This window comes from Nanorana parkeri, unplaced genomic scaffold (genome assembly GCF_000935625.1).
Source record: "Nanorana parkeri isolate BGI_ZX_2015 unplaced genomic scaffold, ASM93562v1 scaffold544, whole genome shotgun sequence".
Classification (NCBI taxonomy): Eukaryota; Metazoa; Chordata; class Amphibia; order Anura; family Dicroglossidae; genus Nanorana; species Nanorana parkeri.
Window position 1 is genome coordinate 455,403 of NW_017306812.1, and position 15,389 is coordinate 470,791.

The window sequence follows — 15,389 nt, forward strand, 5'->3', positions numbered from 1 at the left end:
CCGTAAATTCTCTTTTATTACTTTGCAATGTGCCTCTAAGCATGCTAGAAAATGTGGTGATTCCAGGAGAGTCAAATCTCTTTGGCAGTGTCTGACTACTCTATGCTGACCCAGCTCCTCCACCCATCTCCTCACCTCCCTACATGTAGCTGCTGCAGGAGGTTGATCGTCCTAGTCATGACTCCAAGAGGCACTACCGGCCCCTTCTTTGCTCCTGTCCATTCACAGAACACTTTGGATTTTGTGAACGGATTCACAGGATATAAAAGATTCTGTGATTGGGCAAGAGGAGGGACAAGCAAAAGACGTGGTGGCTCCTGTGTAGGAGACCAGAAAATCTGGAGCAAGCTTGAGCAACCTGTGGACTCCAGCTGTTGTGGAGTTACCAGAAGGTCTAGTGCAGGCTTGGACAACTTGGGGACTCCAGTTGTGGAGCTACCAGAAGGTCTAGTGAAGGCTTGGACAACCTATGGACTCCAGTTGTGGAGCTACCAGAAGGTCTAGTGAAGGCTTGGACAACCTATGGACTCCAGTTGTGGAGCTACCAGAAGGTCTAGTGAAGGCTTGGACAACCTATGGACTCCAGCTGTTATGGAGCTACTAGAAGGTCTAGTGCAAGCTTGGACAACCTATGGACTCCAGCTGTTTTGGACCCACTAGGTCTAGTAAAGGCTTGGGCAACCTGGGGACTTCAGCTGTTCTGGACCTACTAGAAGGTCTAGTGAAGGCTTTGACAACCTGGGGACTCTGGCTGTTGGGGAGCTACAAGTTCTATGATGCATTGCAAGACTGATAGTCCTATTCATGACTTCCAGAGACAGAGGCGTGTTGGAATTTGTAGATTCACCACAGCGTGAGTGCCAAGGTTGTCTACCTATGTTCTAGTGTGTCCGAGGACCGAAAATAAAGCAGTAGCTATTGATGCTTAATGTGAGAGCTCCAGGGGGTGGCATACACCTCATTGCCCGTGACTCCTTGTATGCCAGCAGATGTTTAATCCTTTTTTTTTCCCCTGTAGTTCTTCTTTAACTGATACATTATGGAATTATATGCTTGTGTTTGGACTAAGCCAGGGGTGGACAAAGTAATCTGGATTCCTAGGAGCCAGTCTGTCCAATCCAGGAGCCAGCATATGTTTAGAAGCCAACTCAATTGGCATAAACCAGAGGAAACCTCAAACGGGCTCCAACTGTCATTTTTAGGGAGTACTGGCTCCTAGGATTTGTCCAGCACTTAAGTTTTTATATGGATACGTTGATGGTAGAGATTTTTTGCATCAAAGGGAGTACATGTAGACTGAAGGAGGCTGCAAAGAAGCCGCAGGAGATCAGCAGTGCTGATTTACAGCAATGGATGGGTTAAAAAAATTAAAAACTGTATTTTATTTAACATGCAAAAGACAGTTGTTTTATGATGAAGAAAATGTCATGCAGTTCTGCGTTCTTTAACCTTGAGCTCCTTGTATCTGTCTCCCGGCAGGCTGACCATTCTTCAATTACTGTGCGGAAAAGACGGGATTCCTTCGGAATGTTTGACGGGTATGATAGCTGCAGTGAGGACACCAGCAGCAGCTCCAGCTCTGATGAGAGTGAAGAGGAGGTGGCCCCACTACAGTCCAGCCTCCCCATTATAAAAAACAATGGGCAGGTGTACACTTATCCTGATGGGAAATCTGGAATGGGTGAGTGCCAAGGTCCACATTCACCAAAAGTATGTTACCTTTTTTTTCCCTGCAGGTTTGAAAATGAAAGGAGGTGCCGGATTGGCTGCTGGAGGAGAGACCCGATTTTTTTTTTTTTCATTTGATTTTGTTTTTTAAATTTGCTTCCTACGGTGAACCTGTTTTTAGTGCAGTTAAAGCTTGCCTCCCTAAAAGCCCAAAATCCCTACCACCCCTTCCTCCGAACTCCCTCTAACCTATCATGCCAGGAGTTTTTTTTTCTTTCTGATGAAGCAAATTATAGTCACCCGAGTCCCCCTCATCCAGGTTCCTCGTCGATTCTGTTTCTGCTGACGGGGACCGCTAACCCAGTGCCGCAAAGTAACCCATGCCAGCCGGTCCTCTTTACTACCTTGGGGTCAACTTCAGTAGTTTTCTGGATCTTGGGAGGACCCCTCCAGTGGGCAGCCAATGGAAACTGCCTGGGTCCCACAGGCAGTGACGTGAATACCCGAAAGATGGACCCCGGCAGGAAATGTACAGAGAGGAGAAGGACTCCAACGCTGGACGATCACAGGATGTTTAACCCAGCAATTAGTGAGTGGTGGGGGAGAAGAGATAGGAAGGTTTTAACTCCATCCTGGAGTTGGAATTTAAAGGAGAAATTTAGGGTGAATATAAAACTATAAATTAATATTGACTCCCAATGTTGTCACTTGCCGGCTCGAAGACCAAGAGCTGAAGGAGCATGTGACCGCTGATCAGTCGGCTCTCAATGTCTGCTTCCAGTGGAGGGTGACTCGCCCCTCTGCATGGATTCCCTCCTCACCTCTCCAGTGCTGGGTGGAGCTACAAAGGTACAGGTGCGGTCGGCTTGGGCAAGGATAATTGCCAATTAGGCAGCCTGACAATATTGTCGGGATCCTTCTCGATCACGGCCCAGTAGCGGGCAATGCACAGTCAACTGGTAGCAGGTATTAGCCCACTATTGGCTGACTTTGGGTCTCAGGAGTGCATTAGTAAATGTACTCCTGCGACCCAAAAGAGATGTATAGCCAAAAAAGGATTAGCTATACGTCTCATTTAAAGTTTTTTTTGTTTTTTTTTTGTTAACCATTGCCATAGAGTAGGCAATGGTTAAAGCATATCTAAATCCAAGAACACACATGTAATCTCTTGCTTACCAGTTCTTAGATCTGGTGGCTGCATTCATTTTTTCTTTCCATTCTTCGTTTCTTTTTTTTCACCTAGTGATCCTGCCAGTAACATATCTCTGCCCTAGGGTGACCACGCTCATTCACTGTACTTTAATTATGGAGGAGCAGCGTTGTCACTAATCGAACAGAGCGACAAAATGCCTTCTCCATAAATTGAGGGGAGGTGTTCTATAGTCAACAGATAGAGCTGGGAACAATGTACCTGATAAGACTGTAGGACATGTAACAAGCCCAGGTAGTTATTGACTCACAAGATTTCGGGCAGGATCAACAGGTATTGTTGTGCATCATACAGATCTAACGCAATGCTTCCCAAAAGGGAGCATAAGGCAAACTCATTGCTGAGGTTTCCATACGACTCAAAGCCCTCCTACAGGTTTTTATTTGTCATCTCTGCCAATTGGGGAGATTTCCCTTCACTTCCTGTCACAAAGACTCAACAGGAAGCATTAGGGCAATCCTCTCTTAGTTGTCACTGCAATTTTCTGACTCTGGAGCAAGAGCCTCACATGACCATGAATTTAGGCAAGTATTTTGGACATTTAGAACATTTTTTATTTTTAATACAGCAACCTAGCTATTCGTGTGTGTTTGGGGAGCAAGGGGAAGAAGAGTGCCCAGAGCTCAGCTTTATCTGATTGCCTCGACTTTTGGCAAAACCCAGGCTTACCCCCTCATCTTCTAGCTTTCAACAAGGCATTCCCCTTTCTTCAATCGGTCCCGAAGCCTAAAATAAAGAGTGCACAATGGTTGTCCTAGCAATTCAACATATTTATTTATAAGGTGATCTTGGACCTTAATGCAGTTTTTTCTTTTCCTTTTTACAGCAACCTGTGAAATGTGCGGAATGGTCGGGGTCAGGGATGCGTTTTACTCGAAGACCAAGCGATTCTGTAGCGTCTCCTGCTCGCGAAGCTATTCCTCAAACTCTAAGAAGGCAAGCATCCTGGCGAGGCTACAGGTAGCAGGCTGAAACACCCTTGCTTATCACATCTACTTGGTTTAGGGTTTGTATAGATGAACAGGGCTTCATTGCCCTTTACGACGAACCACCGTCATTTCACCGCTATGTGACCGCATGTCTGTGCACAGGTATACGCCTGGATAAAAAGCACACACAACCACATCTACCAATTGTCCCCGGGTAAAAATGAAATCCCATTATAAAGCATGCTGATCCCATACAGTTGGGTTGACCGTGGTTCAGTTGCTGGTCAGTGCGGGGTACACTGGTACATGATAACCACACACCGGTATATGGTAACCACACCCACTTCTACTTCTATACAAACCCTTAAAGGGGTTTTCCACTCTGGTCTTAAAGTGGGCTTTAGTCAGCCCCTTTAAGCGGCCCTAGAACCTGCTGATTACATTGTTGCAGATTTTTCTTTTAACCCAAAAGTGGAATTCCCCTTTTAATACCAAAGCACTGTGTATTGAGTGTAGCACTATAGCCAGTTAGCACTGCTATGGAGTGTGTCTGTGTTGGTAGAGGGTGATTGGTTTGTCACAGCACACTTATGGGTTCCATGTATGTCTGTGTGAATTTGGGAGCTCCCACAGCTGTCAGATTGTTGGCGGATGTCTGACTTGTTAAATTGCACCTGTAGCTTTGTATAAAACAATATGCTGTAAATGAGGGCAGTACAAGAGGTTGGCTTTAATCTAGATGTGTGATGTTTTTCACTTGCATTCTCTCCCTATCAAAGCAGAATTGTAAGTTCAATGTCGGGCTGTAAGGCTACCGAGGAGGGTGACCTGTCTGAGCTGGGGGCTGATAACGGGCATGGTCTCTAAGGCTCCCGAGGAGGGTGACCTGCCTCCTGTCTGAGCTGGGGGCTGATAACGGACATGGTCTCTGGGCTTCTCAAGGATGGTAAAGCCTTCGGTTTTGTTTCATGAAATGAAGTCCTTAGAGTCCGTAACATACAGGTGTACAGGTACTCTTAAAAACTAGACCACACAGGGACTCATACATACGCATGCACGCACAACACACACACAGACACGCAAAGGTTGAAGTTGATGGACCTGTGTCTTTATTCAACCTCAAATACTATGTAACTATTAGCACCTACCTTTTGTTGTTGTATTTTTGGCCTGATGAGCTCAGGGGAAGATAGTACAGGCTGAAACTTCTGTTCTGGGAGGGAGAGAATACAAGCATAGAACACAAATAAAGTAATCCCTGAGTGGTAAGGATGTGTTATTTTATCAGTTCAACAGCAGACATCCTGATTCTGTTTTAAACAGGGCATTTCCAAAATACAGAAAAGCATTCATACCTGGAAAAAGTGCCTCTTGTACTCCCTCCATGACCGCATATTGTTGACAGATACAGGTGCTCTTTAAAGAGACACTGTCAGGGTACATGCTCAGGGCAAACTGCCTTGTGTGAAAAGGCCTCTCCTCACCTGACCCACTGATAGTCCCGTCTTCAGCGATCACTGCAGCTCATTCCTCTACCTCCACCAGCAAAAGTACCTGGTGCAACTTGGTATGGGAGAGCATGTGACCTCCTCAGTGACAGTATGTACAAGGAGGCCATTCTATGCGACAAAACAGTCACACGAGGGAGCGGCGTCACTGTTACCGAGTATTTTGGTGCTGGCTGTGATGGAAGAAGGATCAGCAGGGGATCACAGGATAGATAAGTATCAGTGGGGGGCCGGGGGTCGTTTTCACAGACCCTGTCACTTTGCTCTGAATTAACACAGTGATGCTGTCTCTTTAAAGTCAACCTATCAGATGTATGTTAGTATATAAAGCTACATTACAGTTTAATACAGAGCTGCTGCAAATGATTTTTCTGACCTTGTCCTGGACACACTGAGCACAGTGAAGGCCTTGACCTGTCTGACACGGACCTGCGTTCTGCCATTTAACAGACCTATATCGGCACTAGAGGCTCTGGTATTGGATTGCTGAATGGTTTGGGTAGGGGTCAGGCCCAAACTTTGACGAATCAGGTTATACACTTTAAACATTATGTCCAAGATGGAGGTTCACCAAAAAACGATTTAAATCATTTAAAAGTACTTTAATGCATCTCTTGACGCCTGCTTTTAAACAAATTTTGTTTCATGTACTAATCTACATCTGAGCAAAGTCCACTCCCAATCACCTATACTCCTCTCTCTCTAGCACTCCCTCACCCTTCCTACCTGCTGCCACCAAAATAATCGGTATCAAAACTTGTGACACTGCAAGGTTTGATCGCTGCATTATGGGAGGAGGTCACATGCTCCCCTATACCTTGGAAGCAGAGGTATTTTGCAGCAGCAGTGGAACACTGGTGAGGGGGGTTTAAAGTGGTCTCTTACACAGACCGTGCCGTTTTGCCACAAATGCGCGACTGGCAGTCCATGGGCAGCTTAGTTCATTTCAGCCTACCAGTGACCATTGCCGCCTTCAGCACATTTCTATTCTGATGCGTTTTCTCCCTCTTCTTCTTCTTCTTTTTTTTTTTTTAGGGTAAACCTCCCACTAAAAGAGCAAAGGTTCTCCAAAAACAGCCTCTCGTGGCTAAGTTGGCAGCTTACGCGCAGTATCAGGCTACGCTGAAGAATCAGACGTTAAGTAAAACTGGTAAGTCTTCTCTCGGTGTGCATTCCCCCTGCAAATGTGGCCCTCAGAGGTGGTCATTCGTTTTCCTTATTTTGCAGCTGTCACTGCAGAGGGATTCAGCTGGGGCAACTACATCACTAGCAGTAACCTGGTGGCGGCTCCAGTCACTTGCTTCAAACACGTGAGTGCAGTTGTTATGGCTCGTTAACGGTAACCACACTTTCTTTATTGCTCATTGGAGGAAACGTCACTGTGGAGGTTATGGGTCCTTGCCTACCGAATTACGGATGCTGGAAAGCAGGACTCCACCCCTCTGGGGTTTTCGAATGTTAGCCACTCCCAGACAGTTTTACCCTCAATGAAGACTTGTCTGATTGGATGTTATATAAATGGATTGTTCAGTAAACTCTGACACTACATCATTATAAGTTGTTTTTTTTTTTTTGGGTGGGGGGACATATATGTGAGGTCAGTTTAGTCACATGTGTTTTAAAATGAAAAAAAAATACAACCCCAGGCACATTAACTTTAAGCAGGTATGCATTCCAGAGCCACAAAAGCAACCCACTGCTGTCATACAGGCTCTTTATTCTATATCAGGTACATCTGTTAGTTTACACAGCAGGATTAGAACAGGTCCCACCCTGCTCGGATGTAACTCCAATGCTACAGTTATGGCTTTTCCTCCTGGTCATTCACAAAACACACAGGCTTTAATTTGTGAATGGCCAAGGGTAAAGGGATACCGAGACACGACCGTTGTGCTGGGGTCTATGAGACCTGTGGTGCTTGCATCCAAGCGGGTCAGACGTTGTACCAATCCCAGCCTGTAAATGAACAGATTTGCCGGATGTAGAATAAAAGCCTGCATGATAGCGGGTTTTTGTGGCAGTGAAATGTATATCTGTTGTAAGCTTATTGTGCCTGGAATTGGGCTTTAAGACTTGGATAGAATGTGGAAGGATTAGAACCCCTGTCAGATTTATATTGTTGTCTGGGTCCCCGCTGGGGAGATTCACCTTCACTTTTGGTGTTGGTGATCATTGTCTCCACTATAGAAAGTGATGGGAAAGCCAAAATGTTTTTATTAGAAAGGTAAGAGAAAATGTTCCACTTGGTAGCACTGTTCCTGTGACAACAGTCTGAAGGGATATCCTTTCACTATGGAAATATTACCTCTTCCTTCTGTGTCTCTGGGAAATAACTGGAAATCTTCTTCCCAACAGGACACAGACTGGGAGGAAAAAAAAACCACTGTTATTAACTAGGGATGCACCCATACCGTTTTTTCGGTATCGAGTACAAGTACCGATCTTTCTTCTTCGATACTTCCGGTAGCATAGAACCAGCTTCCCGGGCAATCAGGGAGCCAGGCGGTGTGTCATTACCCACCGCCCGGGTTCTTGATTGCCCGGGAAGCCGACTCCATTCTGTTTGGCCAGCTCGATGCTGATTGGCCGGGAAGCCAAACGGATCTGACAATATGGTGACACGACTCCCACCCTGCAGACACCTCATTGCCCTCACATAGATCCTTAGAAGCAGTCATTACTGTAGCAGTTCCTTGGCCAGGTGGGCAGACACTGCTCTCCCGGATCTGCCCATGTCTCCTGTGTGTACAACACCCACGTGATTGGCCCTCAGATTGCCCAGCGCTCTCATTCAGGAATCATGTGCAGTAGCAGGCTGAGGGCCGATCACATGGGCACTGTACACACAGGAGACGTGGGCAGATCCTGGAGAGCGGTGTCTGCCCAGCTGGCCAAGGGACTGCTGCTAAGGATCTATGTGAGGGGAATGATTTGTGTGCAGGAGGGGGGGGGTCGTGTCGCCATATTAGATTTGTTTGCCTGGCTCAACACTGATTGGCTTAGAAGCCGGCTTCCCAGCCAATCCGCATCGAGCTGGCCAGCATGGAGCCAGCTTCCCGACTCCATGTTCCCTCGCACCACTGCCGGTCAGAGGAAATCTCCCTCTGACCAGAAGTTCCAGTATCGGGAAAGGTATGGGAGCATTTGGACGAGTACTCGGTATCGGCACCAATACTAAGCATTTGGGGAGTTACGGGTACTTGACCAAATACTCAGTATCAGCACCGATACTAGTATTGGTGCATCCCTATTAACCATTCCTTACTCTTCTAAAACCAGTGCATTAATAACTTATTAATTATGGGCAGCTTTGCACCATAGCTGGACATCCCAGAGTCCACAATTTACATTCTATGGCCTCGTGTGCGCTAGCCTTAAAAGTCCAATAATGATCATAGAGAAAAATGTCAGAAGACTGGTGTGTATTTACATCATGTTGCAAAATGGTTGATGGTCACCCTGCTATGGTCAAGAACCTCCTAACATCCATTATCTTCCCATCACAGGCACCAATGGGCAACTGCTGGGGAGACATAGCTGAAGGTGTGAGAGTTGAAGTTCTCAACACAGATCAGAATCTGACTACAAAAGTGTTTTGGATTGCTGGAATTGTGAAACTGGCAGGTGGGTTTTTTTTCTTTAATGATATTTTCTTAATCTTCAACGTGAATAGATGGATGTTGCAGTCTGATGCTGCAGAGGCACTCAAATGCATGCATTCGAACACAGTTGCATTTGCCGTATTTTGCCTTCAGAACAAATGCATCTCTGTAGGACATATAAAGACCTATATGTTCTTATCGCTGGTTCTCTGCTTATGCTAATGTGACCCCGGATTATTAAACTCCCCCCACACTTAATATAAACTTGACCCTAATACTAGCCTCTTTGCAGCCACTTCCTGTCTACATGCATGACAGAATTGGCTGCATGGCATTTTTCAAGGCTTGGCTTTGTTGCTGATCTCCTGCCACTACCTGTATCGAACGTTTCTGGATGTATTAAATACCTGCTCCTTATCGTACGCCGGGGGTTTCTTCTGCTGACTCCTATATCCTGTAGCGAAGTAGGAACTGGATGGAGGAATCATAGCATGCTTGAAGGGAAGCCCATATGTATAATCTGCTGATATGTTCTAACTGTAAACAATCAAATCAGAAGGTTCATTTTAAACTCTAGGCACAGTGGTAGACATTTTTTGTGTGCGTCATGCTCACTGTCTAGCAAAACAAGTGAGTGTGCCATGATGCCTTTCTACTGTTTTAATGCTCACTGTCTAGTGACTGTGATCACAAACTGATAGATAAGGTGTCCACTTCCTAATTCCTTAACAACTCTTAGCAATGATCCCTTAACTGTAGCTTACCATAATGTGTCCACAGGCCCCTCCTCTCTATAATGTTCCAAATTTTAACCTGTACGTCCAGCTAGCTTTTTTTCTAAGTTTTGAATAGAGTGGGAAAGGGCTAGAACACCTGTCGGATAGTTTCTGCGATCCGGGCTCCATTGGAGAGCTTTACCCTGACTTCCTGTCATGCTAAAAACATTTTACCAGACAGGAAGTGATGGGAACTCTACAACAGCAACAACGACAGAAAACAAGTTCCTTTTCTTTCTTTTTATTGCTGTCATTGTCCCTTCACTTTGTCTGATTAAAATCGTTGTCGGCAGGACAGGAAGTAAGTTTAAATCTCTCAAATGCAGCCTCATAGCGCTAATAACCTGCCAGGACTTATAACTCTTCCCTTTTCCATCCAAAACTAGCGAAAGGCGTGTTTGTTTGTTTTTTGTTTTGTTTGACTTGCACATTAAGGGGTTAAAAACGACTAACTTTGCACCAGACCCCCGCTCCATGTGTTATATTGTTTTAATGTGCCATATGCTGTTTTGTGTCTCCAGGCTACAACGCCTTACTCCGATATGAAGGCTTTGAGAACGACACCAGCCTGGACTTCTGGTATAATATTTGTAGTAATGACGTTCACCCGGTCGGTTGGTGCGCAAGCAGCGGAAAGCCACTTGTCCCGCCTCAAAGTAAGTTTATTCTATTCTTCCACAGGATTTAGTTTTCTCCTCTGACAACCCCTTGAAACTGGCACCAGGCACATTTTATTTGAATCTAGGGCCCCTTTTACACGGGCTGATCAAGAGGGAATTCCGTGCATGGATACCCTGTTGATCAGAGCAGTACGGAGCAGATGTCACCGCTGTGACATTGTCTGTACAGTTTTTTTCGGTTAGAACTGAAACTGCTGGACCCCATGTCAGTCTATGGGGAAGCGGATATAAACGGACATGTGTCCATTTGTCCATTTACATCAGATTACCCCTGATCCGGCACGGTCAGGTCCGGTGAAACGGATCTCTGATCAGTTTGTTTTCCCGGACCAGGCCGGAGCCAGCGGACATGTGTCTGTTAACAATCAAATTACCCCCGACCCAGTATACTTGGGTCCGTCAAAAAAGATCTTTTGTTTTCCCGGACCTGGCCGCAGTCCGGGGTTAACGGGTGTAAATAGATGCTCATCCATTTACACATGGCTGCCCATAGACCAACATTGGGCATCCAAGCAGGTCCGCCTGAAAAACTGACAGACGGACCACCCGTGTGAAAGGGGCTTAAAACTAGCCATACACGGCTGCATCTCTCCTTTTCCATTTCCATCTTGTTGTTTTGGCTGAGAGAATTGTGAAGCCATTAGATTACCATTACAGACGGGTAATGAGCATTTTCAGAAGGCAATGGCATCCTCCATACTTCTCTGAACAGCTCTCCTTCAAGTAGAGCCAGCCATGTTCTCTATTGCTTTCTGCTATAGATGTACGGGCCTGCCTAGAAAGGCTGTACATGCTTGGCCCATTTGCTTTAGTTTGAAGACAACTCTGAGGCTTGGAAGATTCCTTTAAGTATGACATTTGCTGCCCTATGAGCTGCCTAATCTCAGGTTGACAACTCATACGGCCTTCTAGGTCCTGAGTGTGCATAACAGTATCCAATAGCAGAGCCTTGGGATTGAGAAGACTATAAACAAAGCGTGAGCTCAGTCGTGATTTGTTCAGTATAAGGGGGCTTAAACTGATTTTTACCTGTAAACTGTGTATATTTAACTTTGCTGTTGTAGTTTTCTTGCCTTGAGTTGTTCTTTTCCTGGGAAATAATTCTTTCTTTTGTTACAGCCATTCAACACAAATATTCAAATTGGAAAGTTTTCTTAGTCAAGCGACTAACTGGTGCCAAGACACTACCTGCAGATTTTGCTCAAAAGGTAACCAATATATATATAATTTTTTTTAATCCTCATTTCTGTGTTGCAAAGACAACCCCCTTCCTCTCCTGGTTTAATGGCTGAATGCAAAACTTTAAAGAAGACCTAATACTGTGAAAACGTTGCCCAAAAGCAGAGGGCAAAAGTCTGGTGGGGGAATATACAAGAAGCAGCAGAAGGCACAGAGTGGATGAAGCAGGAAGATCAATGCAATGCAGCTTTCTCTCCAGCAAGAAGAACAGTGAGCAGCACGGTAGTGACATCACCAAATATCGCTTCAAATCTGGTTAGATTAGCCATTTGGAGGCCGCAGTTACTATAATACAGCTTTAAAGGAGAATTATGATGCAAGTGATTTTCACGGGAGTAAACTTGGAGAGGTGGTTACTTTACAACACTCACAGGGACCATGGGGAACAAAAGTAGCCCACCTCCAGAAGGAAGGACAGTGTCAGCTCCAATTCAGAGATTTAAATTGTCACCGATTTAAAAAGAGTGGAGGGAAATCCAAACTTTTAGATTTGATCCCAGATCAAGCAGTAAGGGACAATCTTCCAATGAGGACACCTTTTCCAGAGACTGCTGTCTAAAACAAGAATTCCCTTCACCTTATGAGATTTTCTCAAACTTCCTGTTGCATCTCTAGAACAGGAAATAAATGCGTTTCCCTAATGGTACACTGACGCCAAAAAAATTAACTGCCGGGTTTTATCCCCTCTCTACACTGTCCTAAATAACAAAAATAAAAATGTTGCTACACTTTAAAAATCAATATCATATTTAATAATTACTAAAAATATTTATTTCATTTAAAAGGTGTCTGATAGTATGCAGTATCCCTTCAAGCCTTCAATGAGGGTGGAAGTAGTGGACAAAACGCACCTATGCCGGACGCGGGTAGCAGTCGTAGACAGTGTAATAGGAGGTCGGTTGCGGCTCGTGTACGAGGAGAGCGAGGACAAGACGGACGACTTCTGGTGTCACATGTACAGTCCTCTCATTCATCCTATTGGATGGTCTCGAAGCATAGGCCATCGGTTTAAGAGATCAGGTACATCAGCGTTTGGTCCTGTTTGCCATCGGCCATTATGGTTTTCATCTATTAAAACGAAACTACATAAACTACCAATGATGAAGGGTGTCCCATCTCTGGCCGCTGGCAGCATCCTTGCATATTTTTATTTTGTTCAGCCAAATGTCCGCTGCTGAGGTTTCAAGTTCTGGATTCGGAATCCTTTTCAATAAATGCACGGCATACTGTGATTGGAGGAGGTGCAGATGAATGTCAGGTTCACCCTTCCTCCAATCGCATTCACTGAAAAGAAGGCAAAGCTTTTTCTGAATGGAGGATTAAGGTACAGCAAGCAACCCACTGTACTGTCTGCACTGCAGCCAGAACTTGAAGGCTCAGTGGCGGTTGTTCAGCACCAACGGCACAGTGCTGGCTGAATAAAACTGAGAAATATAAAGGAGAACTATGAGGTGAGTGATTTCCACTCATCCTCATAGTTGGAGCCGACCTGTGACAAAGAAGCTGTCACAGGTCGGCTCTATTGATTGAGAAGTGAGCAGAAACATGCAGCCGATCCGCTCACTTCCCGATCATCTCTCTGCAGTGACTGTCAGTCACCACTCCCTGCATGGACTCCCCCCACCCCCTCTCCCATCCTCCAGCGCTGAGTGGAGGAACGAACGGGGAGGGGGTGGGCACAGCTGGCTCTGCAGAGCCAGCTGTCACACAGCTTGTTGGATCTCTACAGTATTGTCGGGATACGTCCCAGCTAGAGCTGCAGCTAACGATTATTTTCAAAATCGATTAGTTAGCCGATTATTGAGTTCGATTAATCGGATAAACAATCAAATACATTTTTAAAAATGGCTCCAGTGATGGACTACTAGTTTGTATTGAAAGGAGCAAGCTTGAAGCGGTGGAAGTAAAAAAGAAAAAAAAAGTGTGGTGTGCAATATAGTGAAATGGAAAGTGTAAAATTATACAGCAATCAAGGCAGAATGGCACCGGCTATAGAGGACTACAAATCCCAGCAATAGTACAATATACAGCGCAATGCAGAATATCACCAGCTATAGAGGAGCACAACAAATCCCAGCAATAGTACATTATAGCTGGTGGTATTCTGCATTGCGCTGTATAATGTACTGTTGCTGGGTTTTGTAGTCCTCTATAGCCAGTGGTATTCGGCAGTGCACCACTGTATAATGTATTATTGCTGGGATTTGTAGTGCTCCTCTATAGCTGGTGGAATTCCACATGGCGCTGTATAATGTATTATTGCTGGGATTTGTAGTCCTCTATACAGCGCAGTGCAGAATATCACCAACTATAGAGTACAACAAATCCCAGCAATAGTACATTATACATACAGTATATAATGTATTGCTGGGATTTGTATTCCTATGTATAATATACAGCACAGTGTACCATCAGCTATAGAGGAATAAAAATCCCAGCAATACATTATAGAGCACCATGTGGGGGGGAGTGCAGGCTTACCTGAGCAGTCTTCCAGCAACTTGCTTCTGAGATCGGGCCTGTCAATCTGCCGCTGTCATCCCCCCACACCTGCTCCTCCTTACTACATCTCCCCGCGTCCCTATGCCGATGGAGAATGTGGGCGCGCGGTGAGTGTGAGGCGGGAAGGAGGTGCGGCGTGTAAAGCGTGGATGCGGGTCTGGCAGCGTTGAGCGTGAGTTAGGGAGGAGGTGGGGCGCGCAGCGTGTGTGGAGCCGTGAACAGGGCCAACTGATCAGAAGCCGATTAATCGATTATTGAAAAAGTTGACAACTTTTTCAATAATCGATTATAATCGATTATGTCGATTAGTTGTTGCAGCCCTAGTCCCAGCTGTGGCGCTCTCAGTATGTCGCAATAGTTTGCTATTTACTGAGCTTTTTGTCACAGGAGGAGGTTAGTATTTGTCCTCTAGTGACCCTAAAGAGAACTATGGGGAAAAACACTTACCCCATAGTTCTCTTTTTAAGAACGTTGAGGTCACAGATGTGGCACACCATCAATGGTAATTTATTTTTACTGTGCAACTATAGTAAAAAAAAAATCGCTTTTTGTCCAGAGTTCAGCTGCAAATCCAAATCTGTGATCAACCCATGAAATGCATGTACTGAGCTGTTCTACCCAAAAAAAGTCCATATTTGGAATTCTGTTTTGTATATAACACACCCCTGCCACACTGTATAGCCAAGCAGTGGCTGTATAGTCAAAGGTGGGTGACGCTGCTATTCAGAGCGTGTAGCACTATGTCTTCCTGTGTCACTTTTCTTTCTTCCAGCCTGCTTATTGAGCTTTGACGTTCCAAAACTGAATAAAGGTTAGAATAAAACTCTCTTGTTTTTTTTATTTTTGTAGACATCTTAAAGAAGAATGAATCTCACTTTAATGCGCCTTCACACTTATTTTCAAAGGTAAAAATTCATATTACACCTTTTTTTTTTTTTATTACGCTATTTAATGAGCCTCTATATCCTGATGTGATGTGCATCATTTATTGAGTACTGCTTGTGTTGGCAAATTATCAGATTCAGACATTAGTGTTCCATTTGTGGTTTGACAGTGAAGGGTATAGCACCTGACTGCCACCAGCCAGATCTCGGTACACCTCAAAGCTATGATTACATGTTTAAGCTGGACTCCGGTTTTCCCTTCAGTCTTGCACAGTTGCACTGGCTCCTCTTCTGGACTGAGTTCACTTACTCTGATATCACTGCACACAGAGTTTCTCACAATGTGCATTAGAAGCTGCAGCAGTGATCAGTGATGGTCATTGAGACTAAA

At 45.0% G+C, this 15,389-nt stretch overlaps 1 protein-coding gene across 2 annotated transcripts in view; it reads left to right on the forward strand.

The window, feature by feature from the left end:
- Positions 1-15,389, forward strand: part of MBTD1 (mbt domain containing 1) — a 57,384-nt gene that overhangs the window by 16,689 nt on the left and 25,306 nt on the right. Inside the window, exons 2-10 of one of the 2 annotated variants that reach the window (XM_018561782.1) lie at positions 1,480-1,681; positions 3,705-3,838; positions 6,351-6,465; positions 6,543-6,625; positions 8,822-8,939; positions 10,215-10,349; positions 11,493-11,581; positions 12,398-12,632; positions 14,964-15,019. In XM_018561782.1, the coding sequence (XP_018417284.1) occupies positions 1,480-1,681; positions 3,705-3,838; positions 6,351-6,465; positions 6,543-6,625; positions 8,822-8,939; positions 10,215-10,349; positions 11,493-11,581; positions 12,398-12,632; positions 14,964-15,019 (1,167 nt within the window). The remainder of the gene's footprint in view (positions 1-1,479; positions 1,682-3,704; positions 3,839-6,350; positions 6,466-6,542; positions 6,626-8,821; positions 8,940-10,214; positions 10,350-11,492; positions 11,582-12,397; positions 12,633-14,963; positions 15,020-15,389) is intronic. The other variant, XM_018561783.1, reaches the window with a different exon arrangement.